Raw genomic sequence first — 24,178 nt, forward strand, 5'->3', positions numbered from 1 at the left:
TAAAGACATCTTTAACTGCTCCTATAGGAATGCCTGAATTTAATATCCAAAATGAAATTACATCTTATTCTGAAAATCTAAGGGAAAAGGGTTTTTTTGAGAATCAGGTCTAAAAGACTCCATTTCTAGGTGCTGTAACTTTGTTAGGAGAAAGTGACTGAGTATGACTAAATCTAATCTTGCATTAGCCCTCAAGGAAGGATGGATAGAGTGGCTCCCCCAGTTAAATCCTATCAGAGCAAGCTAAGTGGTTTAATAGTGATGTTGGGAGGCCGTAGCTGTAGGTTTGAACCTTCTCAAGCTAATGAGATCCCAGAACCTAAATAATAACTTTGGACATATCTTCTAGTGCAGGAAAGTAGCTTGTTGTGTGGCTGTTATCAGATTCACAGAATCATAGAATGGTTGAGGTTGGAAAGGGTCTCTGAGGTTGGAAAGGGTCTCTAACCATCCTGCTCAAGCAGGGCCACCTAGAGCTGGTTGCCCAGAACTGTGTCCAGATGGCTTTTGAGTATCTCCAAGGATGGAGACTCCACAAGCTCTTAGGGCAACCTGTGCCAGTGCTCGGTCACCCTCGCAGTCAAAAAGTGTTTCCTGATGTTCAGAGGGACCCTGCTGTGTCTCAGTTTGTGCCCCTGGCCCCTTGTCCTGTCACCGGGCACCACTGGAAAGAGCCTGGCTCCGTCCGCTTTGCAGCCTCCCCTCAGGTATTTGTCGACATTGATGAGACCCCCCTGAGCCTTCTCTTCTCCAGGCTGAACAGTCCCAGCTCTCTCAGCCTTTCCTCACAGCAGAGATGCTCCAGTGCCTTCCTCATCTTCGTGGCCCTTCGCTGGACTCTCTCCACTATGTCCGTGTCTCTCTTGTCCTGGGGAGCCCAGCACTGGACACAGCACTCCAGGGGTGGCCTCCCCAGCGCTGAGCCGAGGGGAAGGATCACCTCCCTCCGCCTGCTGGCAATGCTGCAAAGGTGGCCAATGGTAGCCCAGGCTGCATTAGGCAAAAAGAAAAAAATTCTACAAGAAATAAAACCCTTTCACCCCCATGCAAAATGGATCTAAGCGCATGAAATGTTGTCCAGCTGTGAGTCCTAATTTCACACAATCAGCAATTCTACCAGTAATCATTAGAATTCAGTAATTAAGCTGGATTTCAGTGTTGAGGGTTTTTTGGGGGGGGACAGTGGGGGGTTTTGGTTATTTTTTGTTTTGCTTTGGGTTTTTTGTTTTCTTTTCATTTCTTTTTATGATGAGCATTTCTTAATGTGGCTAATAGGGGCTTTCTCCACTGAATGTTCTAGGTTTTTTAAATCGCTTTCTAACCCAACTAAGACTCTTCATTTACAAAATGTAAATTAAATGCACGCTTTTTTCTCAAAGCAAGGTGCCAAAGAATTTCGTAAGTGGGTCTTAGCGAGAAAATGGCTGACACTACGCGTCTAAGAAAAAAGGTCTATGAATCCTGCAAGGTATCAGGTGAAGTATTTCTCGTAGCTGCAAATGATATCTCCTAGAAAACTGCAGTTCTTACCACATATGTCCCAGGAACATAATTATTTCACAGGGTTGCTGAAATGATTATGGGAATGGATATTCTATGCAATAAGAGGAGACTGAAGTACTGCCTTTAATCTGTCATGGCTCATCGCAAAAATGCATGAAGCGAAAAAGGGACAATAGGAAACGCAGTGGAAGAAGAATACTTACTTAAATTGAAGGACAAATGGGGCATGAGAAGAAATGGATATAAATTATCTACAAATACAGTCAGTATGGAATTAAAGTGTCTCTAATGAAAAAAACCTGTCAGATTCTGGAGTTCAGTTTGGAATGAGTTTCCTACTCCCAGTAGGATTAATTGGGGTTAAATGTCTGAGCTGTTTCTAAGATGGAAGCTTGATAAGTTTGTGAGTGTAGTTATTATCATATTAAGATTATGCTTAATTATATTATGACATGACTGTCTACAGTGGCAAGGAAGCAGACCTGATGACTCAAGATGTCTGTGTTTCTTGCGTTGACCTAATTTTCACTGAAAGTAATTTAATATAGATTACAGAATAACTTGAAATGAATTTAGAAATAAATGGGTAGCTGAAAGTAGGTTTGGCTTTTTCCAGATAAAAAGGTTTCTCTGAAAAATAATTTGACTAGCTGTAGCTCCAACATTACCTTTGGCCTAAGAGCAGTTTGGTGCTATTGCTGTACAAGGATAAAAATATATTAATTGGCACTGAGATAGACAATCCTTCATCCCCAATAACGGCTGGCTTTCTAGGTTATTGTATTTTAAATTGTGAACTAGTAGTTCTTGTAAGATTTAAGCAACTTGCTGTGAACTTTGATATCAGTACTTTTTTGATTTGCTTATTTGTTTATGTCTATTTAATACTTTCTGCTTAATCATGGAATTATAGAAACATAGACTTATAGAATCGTTTAGGTTGGAAAAGACCTTTAAGATCATCAAGTCCAACCATAAACCTAGCACTGCCAAGGCCACCACTAAACCATGTCCCTAAGCACCACATCTACACGGCTTTTAAACACCTCCAGGGATGGGGACTCCACCACTCCCCTGGGCAGCCTCTTCCAATGCTTGACAACCCTTTCTGTGAAGAAATTTTTCCTAATATCCAATCTAATTATTTTGGAGAAGATTTATTTCACCTAACTTTAGCTTTCCAAAGTTAAATAACTAATCCAAACCTTTTAAACTGTTGGTTTGACCCTCCATGTATTTTCCCTCTGTCCACCAGTGTTGATTTTCAGATATATTTGCTAGTTGTATCTCCTTGGATTGTCAAGCCTAAGAAGATAATTTTCCTGCTTGCTTTCCTAGTCCCACGGGCCAATTACCATATAGTATTTCCTTGTTTCATATTTCAATATTGATACTTATCTGAAGCTACAGACTGGTAATTTGGCAGAAAACTGTAAAATCTCTTCAGTACAAAAATGGAAGTTAAACAATTTGTAGGCATCTGATTCCAAAATCCAAAGCTTGCTTTGGCTGCCATTTCATCTCATCTTGGATATACCTAAAGTTCGCGTACTTTCAGATACAAAATTTTGTTGCTGGATGCTCAGAATCACTTCCATCTCATCTGAATCCAACTTAGAGCTTAAATAAGGGAAAGCCTTGCTGGGCTTTTCATACCATTGCATGTATCCCCTTGGGTTCCGTCAGCTGGATATGTTCTAAGAGGGCTAATCGGATCAAGCTTGCTACATAAAGCTATGATAGTTGGTTTCCTTTAATAAATAACCGAAGGGAAGATGATGCCTTCCCAACTGTTACACTGATTAGATGAATCCAGTCGTCCACATTTTGGATCAAATTCCCAGGTTAGGAAATTCAAATCTAACCCTTGCCCACATGCTAGACTCTAAGCTGTTCTGTGGTCGCTCTGAGCCTCTCCTTTGACATGGAATATTTTGAGTCACTGACTCAGAAATAATAATAACAAAAGATTTGTAGAAATTTCATTCCCAATTTTTAGCACGCTCTCAGCCAAGAGTTGTTGATAAATCTTTCCAATAACTGTTTGATTTCAAGTATGTGTCAGAAAGATCTTTGTGGCCTCAGAGTTCCTTGCTCCTAGTTTCAGTGATTTTTGGCATACAGGTAAAATGCAAGGGGACGTAGGTACAGCAAACTGTGGTCCTCCTCTGCAGAAACCTTGTTGTTTCTCTGCGGAGACCAGGTACCTAGAACTTCGACTCTGCGATGCTCAACATTTAAGCATGTTTAGAATTTTGTTTCTGACAATGGTTGTTTGTTCCTTTTCTTTTAAGAAATCTTTTGAGAGTTTTGGCAACCTTATGGAAATCGAAGAAAAGCAGGCAGCCTTAGAAATGAGCCATTTGAATTTTTCTACTGAAATTGTGTATTAGCAGTTTATCATCCAAGATACACTGCACACAAATTATAATAACATGCGGTCCTAATGGTAATATAATAAGGAAAAGAGTTCTGATGGGAATTATTCACTGTGGCTGTCTTAAGTCACTCCTCCACTATTTGCATCGTCTTATGGGAAGTTACACTGTCTGGGATTTTTTTTGAATGTTGCTAAAATGGTCTTAAAAGCAATATAAATATGCTTTGATTTCACATTAGAAGTATGTACTTGCTGAGCTTCTACACTGGAGACAAACAGGATTATTTTTAAATTTTTTTAACAATAGCAGAGTTTGGGTTAATATAACTTCTCATTTGAAAAGGTGTTTCCTCCTCTTTCAGCCTGATTTCCTAGGGAAATGAGCCTTGTATAATTGTTGATCTGTTGGTAACTCCTAACATATTTAAATTGTTGTCCAGTTTCAACCGATGCAAAATAATGTAAACATAATTAAAAAAAAAAAAAATCAGCAACTGGAGGGAGAAGAAAACAAAATAAAACCTCAGACTTGTGTTCAGGCCAAGAGCGAGGCAGGAGCAATTCAGCCTTGTCTTTGCCGCTGGCTGGTCGGGCAACGCAGGCGTAGTCCTGGCAAGGCAGAGCACATGCTGTTTCTCTCTGATGGAAAGTCTCATGGGGAAAATACGATGGAGTGGCTTTCCAGGCAGTATAGTAGCAAGATAGGTGAAAATTAACATGAACCTATTAATTCACCTGTGCAGGCATAAACTTTTATTATACTGTCCTGGTTTCAGCTGAGATAGAGTTAATTTTCTTTATAGTGGCTGGTATGGGGCTATGTTTTGGATTTGTGCTGAAGACAGTGTTGATAACACAGAGATGTTTTAGTTGTTGCTGCACCAGTCAAGGACTTTTCAGCTTCCCCTGCTCTGCCAGGGGCAGAAGAAGCTGGGAGGGGGCACAGCCAGGACAGCTGATCCAAACTGGCCAAAGGGCTATTCCATACCATATGGCGTCATGCTCAGTATATAAAGCTGGGGAAGAAGAAGGAAGGGGGGACATTTGGAGTGATGGCGTTTGTCTTCCCAAGTCACCGTTACGCGTGATGGAGCCCTGCTTTCCTGGAGATGGCTGAACACCTGCCTGCCCATGGGAAGGAGTGAATGAATTCCTTGTTTTGCTTTGCTTGTGTGCGCGGCTTTTGCTTTCCCTATTAAACTGTCTTTATCTTAACCCTCAAGTTTTCTTACTTTTGCTCTTCCGATTCTCTCCCCCGTCCCACCGAGGGGGAGTGAGCGAGCAGCTGGGTGGTGCTTAGTTGCCGGCTGGGGCTAAACCGCGACATATATGAATATTATTATATATAAATAACAATAAAAAATAATTATATAATTATATATTAATAATAACGATTATAGTAATTATAAGAAATAATATTATATAAAAATTTTATTAATTAAATTTGTGATTTGAAAAGAAGGTCGTAACAACCACACTTAAATATAGAAACGGCTGAAAGTTTACGATGCATTTAGAGAACGCTGAATTTTTAAAAAAAGCAACTTGCATACAGAGCTTTCTTTCAGCAAAGCATAACAGTATAAAGAAAGCTAAGTCAGTAGATCATCTTAAAAATCAGTTTTTGCTTGGCATAGCCACAATATAATTCCAGGTAATATATCAATGGGATTGTATTCCATAGCTGGGCTAGTTTATTTTAAATACTCTTAACAAGTCTACACAGCAGAACACAGCACATTTTGGAGATACCCGAGCTGGTCTGAAGTTAGTAAAGCTGCATAACAGCAGGGCAGCTGTCGCGGATGGAGTGAGCGTGCACTTCACTCGTTAGAGAGAAGTAAAAATCTAGTTTATTGATACAGAATAGGGAGTTAACAAAGTTCAATGCGACAGTGTTTTAACAAGATTCGATGGCGAGGTGCACTCGATTATTTACTGCATAGAGGACAGGGTCAGACAAAACTGTCAGGGAGACCCTCCCGTTGAGTCATGAGGTTTGGAAAAGGATCCCCTTGCTTTCTAAACTCCTTCTCAGAGAGGAGTCTAGGTGCAGCTAGATTCAGTCCTAGTCCCAGACTTGGTCAACAGTTTATGTCTAAAGGATTATATATATATATGCGCAATCAATCCTTTATATCACTTAGCTAAGATTTCAAAGTTTAGCATGCTATTAGTCACTTACCGAGGATCTGTTGCGGCAAGGAATCTCTCAACCTCGAGGAGTGACCTTGAGAGGTGTCCCTGCTCAAGGGGAGATCCTGGCGTGCAGCCCACTGCCATGCAGGAGAGCTCCAAGGGCCCTTGGGCTGCTCACTATTTATGGGGGATAAGATGATTGACTCATAGTCATATTTGCATGCCGACCACAGGTTTTAGTTTCTTCGGTGGGCGCATTGCACAATAGCCCTAGGCTATTGTGTTGTTATCTGTCTCCTGAATCCACTCTGAGCTGATGCAGCCATCGTGACCAGATGCATCCATTACGATCACCACTGGTGGTTATCACCTAAGCAGGGTTGCAGGAGATAAAGGTCGGGGGTGGGGGAAGCACACCATCACAGCAGCCTCCACAGCTATGCTAACTTGGATCTTGAGTCATCAGCGTGGCACAGTCTAACCTAAGTAGAACTGGCTCTGAGCAAGGCTCCTCAGCTGGTACCTGACAGTGTGCAGATACAGCTAAGTTGCTTCTGACCGCGGAGACAGCGAGCGCCCAGGGTTTGGGCTGAGTGGTTTCTGTAGTGGGTTGTTTTCCCTAGGCTTTTGAAGTCCTTTAAAACACACAAGTGTTTTTCTCTTAGACTGGATTAATAGTATCACCTCTGAATTTCTATTTTTTAATGCATAATTTTTCTCCCATTTCTTGAATTATGGAGGAAGGTGATGCATTTTCACTTCATTATTTTTCGGCTGGCACTGTTAAGAAGTAAGGTGGTGTAATCACCCATTCCCTACAAGGATGAAGGTAGATGGCAAGTGATGCGTGTTTTCCCTGTTGCCTAGAATAACATTCTTTTAGTTCATAACAATTTTTAAGATTGCGGCTTACTCAAAAACATTCTAATAACCTTTTTGAATCACTGACTCTTTCTGGGGGCCTCAGCATTTTATATAAAGTTTATTTCATGTATTCTAGTCAATTCATCCTTGATGTTCACATCACAACTAGGAATTACCTGGATTTCGGTTCTGATGTTACAATAATGCTTGCAGTATAGTTATTAGTATAAATATTTAAATTTTAGTTTTAATGATAGGTCCAAGTTTCTGTTCCTATATCTAGAACCGTATTATTTTGCAAGTAACTTCTGAAGTATAAATGCATAATATGTGGCTTTTATATCAGCCCCATATATCAACCCCATTATGGGCTGATATATGTTCTACATTTCTGTATGGTCTATGTGCTATATTGTTGCTTTTCTGGTAGTTACAAAAAAAGAAACGTCCTATGGCAGAAGTCCCTTCCCTGTCTTCTGTGAGTCATATATGAAAGGAAAAGATACATGCCATTCTTTTTCGATTACCACTGCATTAAAGTATTAGTTTATTTGACTTCCAGTGGTGTGCTGTTTATTTTTCCTTCACCAAGTCTTTCTTATGTATCAGAATTTACCTGATCTCCTTGTGATGTCACCACATTTCTGGGTAATTTAATATAACATTTACCCTTTTGGTTGAGCTTTGTGTTCTGTGTTGGCTTAAATTAGACAATCAAGTCTTTGAAACATTTGATTTTGATTATGATTTAAAAACATCTTTTATGTCCAGTTAGGCAATTTATTCCTTGCTGTAAATGCAGGGGGGAAAAATTGCCATTTTCTGATTTCAAGGTCTTTGCCACTGGTATCTTACCTACTTCTCTGAACGCATTGCACTGTCCCTGGCTCACTTTTCTTTCCGATCAGATATTTCTTTCAGCTTCTCCCTGTCCTCCTTTTGCTACCATATTCCAACCTAGTCCTAGTCTTACTCCTTTAAAAGCACTATTTCCTTTAGTAGCTGAAAGCTATTAGATCCCAGCTTGACAGAAAGAACTCAAGCCCTTTCAGTGCTGGGAGCATTAAGTACTGTTTATTCTTTCTTAATAGTTCCCTCTGCTAAAAAGGAGTGAAGTTCATCCTTAAAAATCTTAATTTAGTTACCAAGTACCATGTTGAATAAGGTGCTTGTTGCTGGAATTAAATAGGAGTAACGTGTCCAGGCACCAGCATGTTTCCCTTGCTGTACAAGAGGGTGTTTTGCTTTGTCCCCAGAGAGGCAGCAATAGGGATATCCGGGCCGCTTGGGGTGCTGAACAGGGAGAGTGAGCAAAGAAGACGGGGCAGGACAATCATAGCAGCGATGGTCACAAAGGGAATCATGAGGTTCAACAAGGCTCAGTGCCGGGTCCTGCCCTTGGGTCACAGCAACCCCATGCAACGCTACAGGCTTGGGGAAGAGTGGCTGGGAAGCTGCCTGGTGGAAAAGGACCTGGGGGTGTTGGTTGACAGCCGGCTGAATATGAGCCAGCAGTGTGCCCAGGTGGCCAAGAAAGCCAATGGCATCCTGGCTTGTATCAGAAATAGTGTGGCCAGCAGGACCAGGGAAGTGATCGTGCCCCTGTACTGGACACTGGTGAGGCCGCACCTCGAATGCCGTGTTCAGTGTTGGGCCCCCCACTCCAAGAGAGACATTGAGGGGCTGGAGCGTGTCCAGAGAAGGGCAACGGAGCTGGGGAAGGGTCTGGAGCACAAGGCTGATGGGGAGCGGCTGAGGGACCTGGGGTTGTTCAGCCTGGAGAAGCGGAGGCTGAGGGGAGACCTCATCGCTCTCTACAACTGCCTGAAAGGAGGTTGCAGTGAGGTGGGGTCGGTCTCTTCTCCCAGGTAACAAGCGATAGGACAAGAGGAAATGGCCTCAAGTTGCGCCAGGGGAGGTTTAGACTGGATATTAGGAAAAATGTCTTCACTGAAAGGGTTGTTAAGCATTGGAAGAGTCTGCCCAGGGAAGTGGTTGAGTCGCCATCCCTGGAGGTATTTAAAAGCCGTGTAGATGTGGTGCTTAGGGACATGGTTTAGTGGTGGGCTTGGCAGTGTTAGGTTTATGGTTGGACTCACTGATCTTAGGTTCGTCTTTTCCAACCTATACGATTCTATGATTGGGGGGAGGGGGGGGGGGATCTTTAATAGGAGTGATAGGTCTTTTAGGTGGAGGAGGGCAGAGTAAGTATCTGAGCAAGAAGGTGAGGACTGGGGAGCAGGAGTGAAGGAGAAGGATGTAGTTTGAAGACAGAATTGTAGAGAGACGCAATTGGGATGATACTGTTGGGGTGCTCTGTCCCGGCCTCTCTAGCAGCGCAGGTGAGTTCTGCATTTCTATAGCACACACTGCTGTTTCAGCAGGCTGTCTTGGTGTTTTGGTTTCCTTTTTAGGTGTTACAGGTGACTGCTCTAGAAGAAGAAGAGTTTGGGGATAAAGAAAAAAAGGCCGAGAGTATCGAGGCAGTTGCTGCACATGTTTTAAAAAAGTATTTCTCCTGAGCAATTAAATATTTAGTAATTAAGCCACTAATTTTTTCCTAACAGCAGGTAGGGAGTTGTTTATACTTTCTGGAAAAAAGTACAAGTGTAAAACTTACCTTTAATTACCTTTTTTTTTTTCAATTCTAGGAGAAACAATGAGAATCGCCTCTTCGGAGTTTGCTGACGACCCGTGCTCCTCAGTGAAACGGGGCACCATGGTGCGGGCTGCTCGTGCCTTGCTTTCTGCTGTCACCCGCTTACTCATCCTGGCTGATATGGCTGATGTCATGAGGCTTCTATCACATCTGAAAATCGTACGCAAATTTAATATTCTGTATTCTTTTTGCCTGTGTGTAGAAAAACAGGGAACAAATCAGTAATGGATGTCACTGTTCACATTTCTTACTCTATTTCGCTGTGTTTTCTTGAAGTGCCGAACAAGAAGTAGGAGATAACACATTTCTACATTGGTCTTATTCATTTTCTGATTGTGCAGAAATTAATTTTCAGAGACTTAAAGTAAAAATTATCAGATCTCTTCAATGCCTGGACTAGTACTGCTGGTAAGCAGCTCTCTGAACCGAGCAGATGCTTTTACTTAACTCACCTTGCCTGTTATCTGGATGGTTTACTGTCTCGGTACTTGTAAAGTATTGCTATCTTGTGGCAGAATTTAGGTACTACAGTTGTTCTACTTTTGTTTTCTCTGCACGACTTCTGGATATATCAAAAGATTGAATCTTTAATTTGGAGGGAGACAATAGGACAAGTGTCTAATCAGTCATCAAAGAGGAAAAATAGAATAAAGAGGAATTAAAGATTGCCAGATAGTTTGGTATGGATTTGTAGGCACTTTGGCTGCCACTGTTCGTGTTTTTATACAGGAGTATTAAAAGACTTCGCAGTTGAAACTGGGAAAGGTAAATTTTTTTTTTGCTAGTTATTCGCCTATTTCGCTTTTATTGCATAAACAAATAAACAAAACCCTCTGAATCAAAACAAAATTTTGCAGAAACTCATATACAGAATATTTAAAGCCTGCAGAGTACATGCGTGAGTTTAGCAGAGGAGATGGAGAGTCACTTCTTTTTAATCAGTGTCCAAAAAGTATTTTCTTTTTTAATTTTATTTGTCTTTTTAACAGTGTAACTGTCCAACAATATTACGTTCTGGAAAACCAATGAGAACCCTTCAACTTGCAGACTGTGCAGATAAGCTAAATAGTTTGAAAACAGTTTTTACACGGAAAAAGGCAGATTTTTCTGCACAGATTCTAGTGAGCTCTGCTCTAATGAACAGAACACTGCTCTCGTAATTGTCAGCATGTGGCTCTGATTATGTGCAGTGTAAGCATTGTCTCTCTCGAATATGCTTGTAATTTTTCCCCACTACAATACTCCGTGCAACTGTAATTCAAAGAATCCTTTGCTAGCGAGCCGAACACTTTAATATTACAAACAACAGATTTTTCGAAACATTATGATTAAAATTCAGATTCAAGGTCTTTCTTAGGTGACGAGAAATATTGTTCTCACATCTGAGATTTCTTCCTTCTGTTACAGCAGTGTACTCTGTTATTTAAAAGACAAATGTCCAATACTGTTTTGTAAGTGGGTGTATTTACTTACACAGTTTGCACCCTAGATTTGCAAGGGCAGTGTATGGCAATGTGGTTTGTAATCTCTGCATTTATCAGATGTTATTATGAACATATTATTATTCTTCTCTTTCCAAGAAGCCAGATATTTCTGCTTGTTTTTTAGCAAAATTCAACTTACAAACCTTAAATGCGATTATTTTTTTTCAGGTTAAAAAGGGTAATTTATTTCCTAGGATTGGTGGTGTAAATATTTTTATCTTACCATTTTAAAATACAAACTAATATTAGATGAATAAAGATTAAATTACTAGGGGGGAAAAAAAGTGTTTATATTTTACAAAATTGATGAAGGGACAGCTCTTGTATTGACTCATTGACTCAAGGTAACATTCAAAGACTGGTGTAAGTTAACCATAAAATTAATAAAGTAAAATCATTTGTCATGTCAAAGTTATGAAGCCTGATTTATACTGAAATGCACTGTAATCAGTTTTCACTGAAAGCATGTCAAAGGAGCGAGTTACTCTTCAGACTTCATGGGAAATAGTGCATTTTAATTAATGTTTTTGAGCTAATATATGCAGATGCTTTCTGGAAGGACACTCGGTCATTTCTTTCAGATTCTCTTTTGCATTACTAAAATTAGTTATAGTGCTTATTGCAGTGAGGCTTGTGTAACAAACACTCATAAGATAGCACGTACTAATATAGTATGTGATCATGCACGTACAGAATTGTGAGTCTATTGTAATTAATTACACGCTAGTTAATCAGAGGAACACACCTGTACGATTGAGGGAAGTCGTGTTTTTTTGAGGATAGAGAACTCGCTCCAACAGGAATTTGTAAAAGAAATTATGATTAAAAAGGGGGTTGTGCTCATGTCCTTTCTAATACTTCTCATAACCAGTTTCTTAATTTTGTAATTTCATGGGCTTGAGCCCGGAATGACACGATAGAGTATGAGCAACATCTTTCGAAATCTGATTATCCGAGTGGAATCCCTAACAAATTCTCTAGCAATTTTATTTAATAGGGAGCTGGCAGGATTTACAAAAATGTGTATCAGTTTGTCATGCCTGTGCTCGTCGTTACGAACACGTTGAAGATGAAAGTTTCAGGTAGTTTAATGCAAATGCTTCTTGATAGGAAAGGAAGACGTTCATATTTTGCAAGGAATCATGCAAGAATGAATTAGTTAATACAATGATGCTTTTGTAGTTCTTGTTAATGGTTAAGGCAAAGAATTCAGCTTTAAAAGCTGCTGTTCTTTTTTAAGAGTAAAAGAAGAGGTGACTGCATTCTGAATAAGGTGTAGCTTGCAACTCTCAGACTTAGTATAAAATTTCCAACGTAACAGCTATGGATTTATGTGCTTAAATTATACATTTTCCAATAGAAACTCGACTGCCCTGTAATATGTAAAGCTGCAGTAAGTAGGTAAAAGCTCATAATAAAAATATCCTCTCTCGCTGGTGGGGAGACACAGTTAGGGCAAAACAAATGATAAAAAGGCAGGTTCCGCACATAATTGTGCGTTTCTACATTCATTCGATGCCAGCTACTGCTGAATTTCTGGATTCCCAGTGGTGTTTGGAGAGTAAGCTACAAAACTCTGTTCCTGCATAGGGGCACGTCCCTTTCAGAATTACCTGTTTCTCTTCGAGGGGAAAATTTGTCTGTCGTTGAAAGCTCATGCACATTGTTGTGAATTGAAGCAATAGGTTTTAGAAAGAAGGGTGAATAGAAGCTTTGCAGTTCTCAATCTTTTTGCTTAGAATTGCATTTTTATCTTGTGAGGGAGAGAAATACAACTTTGAATTTTCACCTCGTCACGGGAAAATTTCCTTTACTTATTGTATGAAAAGAGCATTTTATCCCTTCAGATATTTCTTCTTGCTGTACAGAAGGTAAAGTTTCACAATAGATTTGGTAGATTAACTTGTTGGTATAACTGGGGTTTTATATCTTTGCCTGTTAGCTACAGGATGACTGAGTAACTGCAGGTATGTTTTCTTTGGTAGATTCTTTTCTCAGTTTTAAAGTAACTGAAAAAGGAAAGCTGAGAGCTGAGAAAAAAAGAAAGGATAAATATATTCTGGGTTGAATCTATTGTTGTTTTATTTATTTCACAAAGATACAGTGGTTTGGATCTCTCAGGGTAAATCTAAATCTTAGTGGTAAGTTTGAGTTTCCTTTTTAAATGTTATTTCTTGTCCAGAATTAATAACTTCCCTTTGTTTTCCCACAAAGCCTGTACCGCACATTAAGAACATATTCATCTATTTTGTTTTAGAACCTGCAGATATTAAACATTTCATCTGATAAGTGTGAGTGGGGAAATTAATATAGTTATGCCCTTTACGTTAGTTTTACATGATACCAAAGTACAGTAAATGGAAAGTAATGCAGACTGACAATCAGACAGCTTCTCTATTAAGAAACCTAATTAAAGTTAGCGGGACTATCATAAAGCCGCTGCACAGTGATGGACATAATAGCTAAATTGCGTCCATATAATAGAGAGTATTGGGTAGAATAGTTACAGCCTTTGTCAAAGAGTGCACCCGGATTAAAACGCTAACAGAGTTGATGTATTATGTTCTAGGTAGAGGAAGCGCTAGAAGCGGTGAAAAATGCAACAAATGAGCAAGATTTAGCGAATCGCTTTAAAGAATTTGGAAAAGAGATGGTAAAACTGAACTATGTAGCTGCTAGACGACAACAGGTGAGTACCTTTTAAAGCAGTGGTTGAGAAAGTTAGTCTTGGTTCTAAATATCTTGTATTTTATGTCCAAATCAGGTTTAAAATGTACAATAAGTAATTACTTATTGTGTCATGGCCTATAATTTAATCACATTGATTGTTTTGAATGTGATGAAGTTTTTACAAAATGCATTTTCTTTAAGAATATTTTCCAAGTGCTTCAATTAATAACAGAATGAAGGGTGAAAAGGCAAGTGATTCAGGAGGTTAAGGCTGGTTTTAATTTGATGATTATTCCCATTAATTCTAGCTTATGCTGATTTGAGGTCACTCTGACAGCTGGTAAAGCCTGGGCTCTTTGGTAGTCTAGTATAATTCAAATTCAGGAAGAACAGAAATCTACTTTGTGTTTAAAACCATCATTATTAATTTTCAGATACTTAAAAAACCAAGTACTCAATTCATTCATTACTAAGGCAGATGGAAAAAAGACCAGAAAGTCACGATAACATTTATTCAATGCCTGCAATTATACAACTTTGCAATAAAGATAACTTTCTCCTGAACGCCGTTCTTTTTAAGAGTCCAGACAGTGCTGTCACTGTGGAGTTGTATCAGGTCTCTCCAACTTCGATTATATTTGAATACCACCAATCATTCAGGGGTCCGTCGTCTTTGTATCGCATAGCACACCGGATTTAGAAAGCTGGCTTTCCATATTCATCCATCTATTTACTTTATTTTCTGCATTACAGTAATGACAATTTAATTCTCTATCACTATTGTATTTTTTTAATTAAATATAACATTTTTCAGAGTTAGACTGAAATTAAATAAGTTAAAAATGTAATAATCTAGTCACTGTATGAACAGTACTATTCTGTATGTTCAGACCCTGCCCTTCTGGAATTATAGATACAAAGATGGGAAAAAGAGAAAAATGTGAAAGCTAATGAAGGTATATGTCTCTTAAGTTCTTATTGGAGGTATGAAAAGATAACAGAAAATCCTAGTTATAAACCTTTTAAAATTTTTTTCTTAAGGTGCATTTTTATAATGCCAGTAAGATTTTCCATATAACTGTGGGAAGTCTAGACAGCATTAGAACTTGCTACTTAGTTGTTCGTACATTTTCCTTTCATCTCTTCTCTTTTGTAGCCTGATAAAAAGTTTTTAGGAACTTAAGTCTCTCTGAAAACTGTTACCTGTCAGTCAGTCAGTGTGGTTGAAATTAGTCAATGGCTAGAACCTTTAAATCCAGAATATCTGGGTTCTTTTAAAATTTTTTGCCATAGATTCTATGTGTGAACATAAGGAAACTATTCAGCTCTCCAGACGTCTTCGTTCATCATTTTAAAATAGAAGTAATAATGTTTTGTTACTCCTTATGAATATTGTTAGGACTACCTTACCTAATGTTTGAAAAGCTTTCAGGGACAGTGTGATATATCCTATAAATAAATAAATTCATGGATTAAATAATAACACAGCATCATTCTGGTAACATACTGTACAGTATCTGATGCTTGTTGTCAGGGGAAAGAAAAGAAAGTATATGTCATTAAAACAAACACTAAAGGATATGAGGAATAGAACAAAATGTGAAGGAAAGGATGAAAATAATGAGGGGCATATTTATTAGGTCTTTAAGAACTAAATACGTATTCATCAATGTAATATTTTTAGTTTTGGATTTTTTTAAAGGTCTACCTTATGATGATTTTATAAAGGACATAGGTGTAGTACTTACAAAATTATGGCGCTTGCTTCAAGAGGATTGTTGCACTCACATTGCCTTTATGGAATCAGCAGACAGAATTCAGTCAATCAGGAAGAGTAATTTTGAATGTTTTATATAAATTTTCTGTGGTTCTTTGAATAAGGGAAGCGTGTAGACTCTTGAATAAGAAGATATTGTGAGCAGAATGTAAAAGCTGTAGCTACACAGAAGGAATTTTCTTCCTTGGGCAGGAGGGAGATTTCTTTCTGTGATTTATGGTAGATTCTGTCATTGATTCCATCTCTGCAAAATCACTGGACAGTATTTATGCAGAGACACTTAAGCTGCATAGACCATACATTCTAACATGAAAACTTTCATTTGCAACTATAAAAATTGCGTGTTTTTGTATAGGAACTGAAAGATCCTCACTGCAGGGATGAAATGGCCGCAGCTCGAGGTGCTCTGAAGAAGAATGCCACTATGTTGTATACTGCATCCCAAGCATTTCTCCGTCACCCTGACGTTGCAGCCACGAGGGCCAACAGAGACTATGTCTTCAAGCAAGTGCAAGAAGCAATTGCTGGTATCTCCAATGCTGCCCAGGCCACCTCGCCCACTGACGAGAACAAGGGGCACACTGGCATAGGAGAGCTTGCTGCTGCTTTAAATGAATTTGATGTAAGTATCGGAAGTGTATGGAAAATGAAGTGTTTCTCCATGAACCCTACAGTGCTTTTAACTAAGTGGGTCTTTAACAGGACTCAAATTTCCCTTTTCATTCGGGTCCATTTTCTCAGACTGCAAAAGCAAAGTGCAGACATTAATTTGTGTTATTTTTAATGAGGAAGAGTTGTTTGCTGCTAATGGACTTGAATTATAAGGAGTTATTTGTTCTCATATGCAGCGGCTGTGATAGAGAGAAAGAAGTAATCTTCTGCCCTAGTGTCCTTGAAAAATCTAGCTGCATAGTTCCAAAGTCTGATTAATCTGGCATTTTAGTTCTGTGACCAAGATCTGTGATTTGTTGAACGGTAAAATCATGTTTGTCTGGCACGTCAGGAAGGAAGTCAGGACAAGAACATAAAGATGGTGATGGAGCTAAGCATCCTAGAAACATTAACATTCAACTTCAGTCATGAATTATGTTAATCAAAGATATGGAAAAAGCATCTTTCAAACACACTTGGTACTAGGCACTTTAGCTGCGGGCAAAGGCTGCAGCCTCTATTCCAGAAATAGCTACAGTTTTGCTTAAGCAACTTTCCTAAGAGCTAATTGTTTAACTGTTAATTTCATTACCAGTCTTATGATTTTTCCCTATCTTACAGTTGAGGACTGTTCTTTAGAAAGTGAAAAAATAATAAAAAAAAAAAATTGCAGACAGCGTCTGAAAATATGTTTTTTCTCTTTCGTTCTGACTTTAGGTAAGGGTTTGTTAAAATTATAATTAGAGAATGGTGTCCTTTTCACTTTGATTAATACGTAACATTGCAATACAAGCATCTGTCGTACACCTGCAGGAGCTACTCAGGCGTGCTGTATTTAGGGCTGAAAGCGGAGGTGTAGTACAGGTGTAGTACATCTCCTGTCGTGGTGGACTGGGCTTCTCTTCTGCATCTATGGCTTACTGTCATTGGGTCTCCTTTGGAGACGGTAGTAGAAAAGGTAAATATTATAGGATCGAGGGAAGCTCCAGGATTGAGTAAGATATTGAAAAAAGGCAGAGCATGAGTATACAACTAATAGCAAAAGGGAAATGGGGTTAGAAGTGCAAACATGACAGCAGAGAATGTGTGGATAGGTGTAGGAAGAGACAAAGAAAGAGCTGAAACACTGGTAAAACCATTCCGAAGTACCACAGGACCCAGAGGTTGACTCCAGTTCCATCACGCTTTTCAAGTAAATGAAACAGTACTGCCTGCATCAACTACTGATCTTTTCTTCTATGCCTATATTTCTAGATCTATAGTTTTTCCTGTAAAATTGTGGTGGGTCAAGATTTAAGGAATTCTCTGTGGTTTTCAGGGCCTTCTCAGCTCACAGGTCCCTTACTGGTAAGATCTCGAGAATAATATCCCTGTTTGGTGTGACTGTACTCTGGCTTTTGTGTGGGACTTCACATGTTGTGGACAGCAGAGGTTTGACAAACAGTAACAGAAAAACATGTGACAAAGCGCTGCTGCCGCTGCTGCTCGCTGGAAAAGGCTGCTGTTCAATGCAAAGAGAGTCGTCGTGCTTAGTGAAAGTCAATTTAGTGATTCGTGGGTCTGTGAAGACTATGCAGGACATCTGATACTGTCCGCTGCCTCTGTGTGAGAATATTTCTTCCTCATTTTTCTCTTCAGGCAAAGCCTTTTCCACTTTACGTGGTGTTGCAGGTATCGTAAATGCGTATGTGAGACGTATAGCCGTAGTAGTGTGTTCTGTTCACAATTATGTGTGGAAAAACAGCCTGTCTCTTTTGAGAGATTTCTCTAATTTTAAGAAATGAAATGAAAATTTTCTTCTCTGACTTACTGAGGATACAAAGATTGAAACGATTGTTTTATCTGCTGTCTAACCATATTTCCTGTTCTGCCTCACTGCTTAGCTGTTGAATGAGATTTATTCACACCTAATTTTGCAACAGAGCCGACGTTCCCTAAACCCTAGGGAAAGCCGAAATTTATAGCTGCGATGGTGGGAAGATTGTGACTTTACCCTTACGTTTTACAAGCAAGAAAGCAAGAAAAATTACCAGACTAGCGAAGCTATGTCATGAGTAAAGAGGTGGTGGAGGAAAAAGTTGGTTTTTTATACTGGCAATGTATTACTTCAGCAAGGGAAAGGAAGTTTATATTTTCTAGTGAAAAGAATTTTACAGTATATTTATTTTACAGTATCAGTCATATTGATTGAGATCAATTTGTATTTGGTATGAAGTGCATGCTAAACCTTGTATTATATGACAAGATAATTCTTCTATATTAAAAATAAGTTTACAGGTTTTTCTATAATGTTTAACACTTCTCAGGCTTCATTATTTCAAATTTCAGAATCAGCGTTCTGTGCCTTAACACTTCAAATAACTGCAGTGTAAATTGTCTGAATACTTTATCAATCAAAATATCATCACATGTAATATAAATAATTATTCTACCTATTTTAAGTACTTCAGCTATTGTGTTTAAATAGTTGTCATGTTAATTGTCATACCCTGCGCAATGGTGACTTGTGATATAAAGTCACCAGTGAGTTATTAGCAGCAAAATTTTGGACAGATATATCATTTATTGCTTCTGGGAGATAATTTATGTAGAAATGAAGAGAGTTCATGAATCCATTTCTTATTAGATTTTCTACTTTAAAGTACTGTTTGAAGTTGATTGATTACAGACATACTCATTTTTTGTCCTTTAACTTAAATGTTCCTGTCTTAATTTTAGGTCATTTAAATCCTGATATTCCTGGATTTATTAATAAAGTAATTTACTAGTAAAATTTGGTATATTTCTGGGTTCTTACAGCAACTAAGGACGCACTTTTTAGTCCTCTCATGAAACTTGCCCAAATTTATACAAGTTACATAGAGAGGTTTGTTAAGAACTTATCGTGAATTCTGAAAATACTCTGTTTGTGCTGAGCAAATGGTAGTTTTGGTCTGGTAAGTCTGCAGAGGTCTCAGCCTTTCCGATTACCAAGAGGCTGCTGTGTTGTCCCATGTTGAGTGTTGTGGGATTGATTCATCCGGTACCCTCCATGCTCTCCCCGTAGCCATCATGATGTGTGCCAGAGACATCAAACTGGAGTGCAGTGGGTAGGTAGATAAAAAGATAGTAAAATTACTAAGTGCGAAGAAATGAAGTGAGAAAGACCAGGAAATCTGTGCCAGATGAAAACTGAGGTGAGAATAGATGGCATCTATGCTCCGATGTGGGGTTGGCAACTAGATAAATAGATGCAGAGTGATGGGTGTAAACCACTGCAAGGGCTGGAGGCAGGTAGGAGGGGACACGTTCTGCATGATGGAACGGAGAAGGATCTCCGATTAGCAGGAGAGTGCCTTCGTTCAGAATATGGATTGAAAATGTGATTTCTTAGTTTCTAGAAATGTAGCTGTGTCAGTGGGATGGTGCTGACAACACTTTAAAAGTGCTAACCACTGAGGAAATTCAAATTCTAGGGGTTTCGAACAGAGCACCCTAAAATACTTAACATTTTAAACAATTCTAAACTTTGTGCTTTAGATTTTGATGTGACAAATGAGGGTAATCATTCTTGTACAGTACTGCGAGGGTAAGTGTACAGTTTTGTATATATGAAAATGTATACTATGCATGCACCATAGACCCATAAAAAGGAGTATTTCTGTGTTTGGAGCAAGGTTTGGATTGTCTACAATAAATTATGAGTCAAGGAAAAAATAAATGAATAAAGCTTGTGACTTAGAAATGGGGGAGAACAGATATCTAAAGGAAAAATGGACCAAACCCCCTGCTTTCCATTGATGCTAAAAGCAACTATATGTCGTCTTTTATATTGCCCCAGATCAGAACTGATGAGGCTGCTTAGCTGACTTTCTCCTTGAGTTTTGTGTTTGCGTGTGTGTATATAGTCAATTGGCAAGTTCTGTATCTATCAATGGAATAAAATGACATTGCATTTGTTAAAATGTATATATAGTGCTCACTTTTTAATACGTTAATCCAGACACACCCTGCACTTGATGTTGTCTTAATACTCCAACGATGTTTTATTTCGGTGTGCACACAACCATTTGTCTTCAAAGCTGCTTACCAGCAACGTTGATCCATGTTACATCTTGAACTGCTTTGCCTGTGTGTCACCCCTTTACTCTCCAATTTCAAAATCGCATTGAGTCTTGAATTAATATTAAAATAATTTGGTTTAGAAAGGAATTGATCTGGCTAAGAACTGAAGGAGGTGGTTAAAATTATTTTTGGTACATGAGGTATTTCTCTATGTGGGATGGGTCCCGAGGTACTGAAAATGTACCATTCTCTGTTATGAGAAGGATTTGAACAGAAAAACTCCGTGCAGAGTAACTCAATCTTTAATAAATTTGTGAACACTGCAGGTCTACCATTTGGGAGCTGACTACGTCTTGTGAGAAGCAAAGCGCCTGATGACACCGGTCACTGTCCTCCAGGCTGTAAAATGAAGTTCATACTTAATAAATGGACTATCATAACATATTTCTTGACGATATTAATAATCCTTTAGGAATGTTTTGCAGGGCTACTGAATGCAGTGCTCCTTAAATGGAGTGAAAGATCTAATAAGTGTGTAATGAAAAAAAAATAATACATAGAAACTAAAAAGACATAGTACTTGGGTACACCAATAGCAAAGGATGCTTTTTTTGTAATAAGTTAAGAGCAGTCAAAATGTGACATAAAGGTAGAAGACAGAAGAGATGCTGTATCATTAAGTGACTACCTTTAAAATGTTGTTTTTTGGACAAATAACTGTACTAGATGTTCAGCCTGAGAACGGATTTCCCAGAATATTTATGGAGTCTCAATTTACTTGTAAATATGTTCTTCGGAGAAGTGATTTGTGATGCTGGAGATAAAAGGACAAAATGTGAGCTTCAAAATAAGAATTGAAACGTGTTTGTTTCAGTATTGAAATCATAAGAAACAATTGCAAAAATATCCCTGCACGTCCCACATAGCAATTTGAAGGCAGACTTGTTGAGCTCTAGAGTCTGGGGAAACACAGCCACATGGATATTTCTGTATAGTAGCAATTATATATTGAATTTAAACAGGAATGCCTGTGTTAGTGTGCCCTGGAGAAAGTGCGTTGCAAATTCAGATAACCTCACATATGACTTCGAATGAAACGCAGGGTTTTTTTTTTCCCTTGTGCAGCTGAAGTGGCTTCTAAACTGGAATGGGGTTGAGTCGATCATTTCCTGTGTGAAGGCAGCAGGGCTGCATCCCGATGCTTCAAAAACTTCTATTCAGTAGTGAGATCCTTTGGCACTTTCTGTGCTTCTCGGATCTCCTGAGTGGGGAAAAATCACGGACTGGTTATCCTTCTCATATTAAGAAAATAATGGCCAACAGCATGATGTTGTATTTTACAGTATACCTAAAAACTTTACCTGTTTGCAGAAAATTATGTTTGAGGATGCTGAACTGAGCTTTCAAGAGAGGAATAAGCAGAGTAAAATTTTCAGGGTCCTGATGATGTTAAGGGGCCGAACAAGCTTTTTCTTCCATGTTATTACTTCACTTTCCTGCCCCCCGCAACCCCTTCAGTGTGCTACTTTTGTTTTGGTTTTTTCTCCCCCAGAATTTTCCATGCAGAATGGGAGTGGTTTAGCAGCAAGAAACACAAATTGAATTTAGATTGAGGGTAGATTTAGACTAGATATAAGGAAGAAATGTTTTACAATGAGGCTGGTGAAACATTGGAGCAGGTCGCCCAGAGAGGTGGTAGATGCCCCATCCCTGGAAACATTCAAGGCCAGGTTGGACGGGGCTCTGAGCAACCTGATCTGGTGGAAGATGTCCCTGCTTATTGCAGGGGTTGGACTAGATGGCCTTTAAAGGTCCCTTCCAACCCAAACCATTCTATGATTCTATGATTCAACGATTCTAAATTGTTTTAATCACCCGTTTCAGAAGCTCACTCTACTTTTAATCTTAGTAGTTGGCTTTATGACATATTATGGTTAATGTTTTATCTGTGCTTGTGTATGTATGGGAACGCGTATATATTATTGTGGAAATGTCAGCTCCCGAGCATGATGGGCAGCACTGGAAATGACAGGATTTTGGTATCAAATGCATAGTAGAAATGGGACCTCTGCAAAGCGAAGCACCCTTGCTTACTAGCAGGGAGGATCTTGTTACCTTCATTCACCTTTAGCAGGGAGAACGGTGCAGCTGATCTGTATTTTCTGGATAAGAGCACCATCTAGTGGGTTTCTTGATTTCTTTTTTATTTATTTATTTTTTTTTTCCCCCTAAAATGCTCCTGTGTAGTAAATTAGTACTGTGGAAAGATTTAGCAATCAAAAACATTATTTGTAAGTTTAACCACACCACATTGCTACCACTTCGTTCGATGGCAGAAAAAAGTACTACGCCAACACGCCAGGTGCTTTGTGTGTTTTCCTGTCAAATACATTTAACCTGTTTGTAGGAGGACAGTAACCAGTTTATTTGCAAAGGAGTTTTTGTGGTGAACCCTCATCCAAATAAATTTGTTGGAGATAGTAGAAACGCAGAAAGGAAACACTTTAAGAAAACCTAATCGACATTTCTATAAAGAAATATGGTTTCTGTAGCAATAAAATTATTCCATTATTATTCAATTTATTACAGGTTGCTTATTTCATCATTAATAATAAGTATGAATATCTGAACTGTTAAATCAAAAATATATTAAAATTTTGTCAGGTTACATATAATGGCTCAAAAATAACACAAAGTGAACTTCTCCAATTAGACTACACTTGGTACTATTTTGAGTGTGTTTGGTTAGCACCTCTGAGATGCTTATAGAACTCAGGTATGTGATAAGTGAACACCCCCAATATTTTAGGGAAACAATATCGCCATTTACATTTAGCCAACGGAGTCAGGAGAGGACGGCTGGGGGCTGTGAAGGTGGAGGCTGTTGCTACTCCATCTGCTCTTGGCTGTGCACTTCTACCTGAGCGTGATATTCATCAAACTACTCTGAATTTAGTCATCCCACTGTCACAGAAGGAAAGATATTCACTTATTTCTCTGAATTAGTTCTCTGTTCTTTTAACACACTAGACTGGCTCATCGTTGGACAGGCTGGATCGATGGGCCGGGGCCAATTCTATGAGGTTCAACAAGGCTCAGGGCCGGGTCCTGCCCTTGGGTCACAACAACCCCATGCAACGCTACAGGCTTGGGGAAGAGTGGCTGGAAAGCTGCCAGGCAGAGAAGGACCTGGGGGTGTTGGTTGACAGCCCCTGAATATGAGCCAGCAGTGTGCCCAGGTGGCCAAGAAAGCCAATGGCATCCTGGCTTGTATCAGAAGTAGTGTGGCCAGCAGGACCAGGGCAGTGATCGTGCCCCTGTACTGGGCACTGGTGAGGCCGCACCTCGAATGCTGTGTTCAGTGTTGGGCCCCTCACTACAAGAGAGACATTGAGGGGCTGGAGCGTGTCCAGAGAAGGGCAACGAAGCTGGGGAAGGGTCTGGAGCACAAGGCTGATGGGGAGCGGCTGAGGGACCTGGGGTTGTTCAGCCTGGAGAAGCGGAGGCTGAGGGGAGACCTCATCGCTCTCTACAACTGCCTGAAAGGAGGTTGTAGAGAGGTGGGGGTCGGTCTCTTCTCCCAGGTAACAACTGATAGGACAAGAGGAAATGGCCTCAAGTTGCGCCAGGGGAGGTTTAGACTGGATATTAGGAAATTTTTCTTCACTGAAAGGGTTATCAAGCGTTGGAACAGGCTGCCCAGGGAAGTGGTTGAGTCGCCATCCCTGGAGGTATTTAGAGGACGTTTGGATGAGGTGCTTAGGGACATGGTGTAGTGGTGGGCTGGGCAGTGTTAGGTTTACAGTTGGACTCAATGATCTTAAAGGTCTTTTCCAACCTATACAGTTCTGTGATTCTGTGAAAGCTGCAGTGCTGGAGCGGTGCAAGTGGGAGTGCGTTTTGGGGGGCTGGAAAAGGCAGAGGAAGGGGCACCCTCCTCCTCCCTGGCGCATCGCACTGTCACACTTCATAGTTCTTCAATTCCACCTGTATGGTATGTCTGTGAA

General features: G+C 39.5%; 1 protein-coding gene across 2 annotated transcripts in view; it reads left to right on the forward strand.

The window, feature by feature from the left end:
- Nucleotides 1-24,178, forward strand: part of CTNNA2 (catenin alpha 2) — a 534,072-nt gene that overhangs the window by 131,014 nt on the left and 378,880 nt on the right. For both annotated transcript variants that reach the window (XM_075499501.1, XM_075499502.1), the window contains exons 4-6: nt 9,538-9,704; nt 13,599-13,718; nt 15,832-16,098. In XM_075499501.1, coding sequence (XP_075355616.1) covers nt 9,538-9,704; nt 13,599-13,718; nt 15,832-16,098 — 554 coding nt within the window. The remainder of the gene's footprint in view (nt 1-9,537; nt 9,705-13,598; nt 13,719-15,831; nt 16,099-24,178) is intronic.

Source organism: Mycteria americana, chromosome 4 (genome assembly GCF_035582795.1).
Source record: "Mycteria americana isolate JAX WOST 10 ecotype Jacksonville Zoo and Gardens chromosome 4, USCA_MyAme_1.0, whole genome shotgun sequence".
Taxonomy (NCBI): Eukaryota; Metazoa; Chordata; class Aves; order Ciconiiformes; family Ciconiidae; genus Mycteria; species Mycteria americana.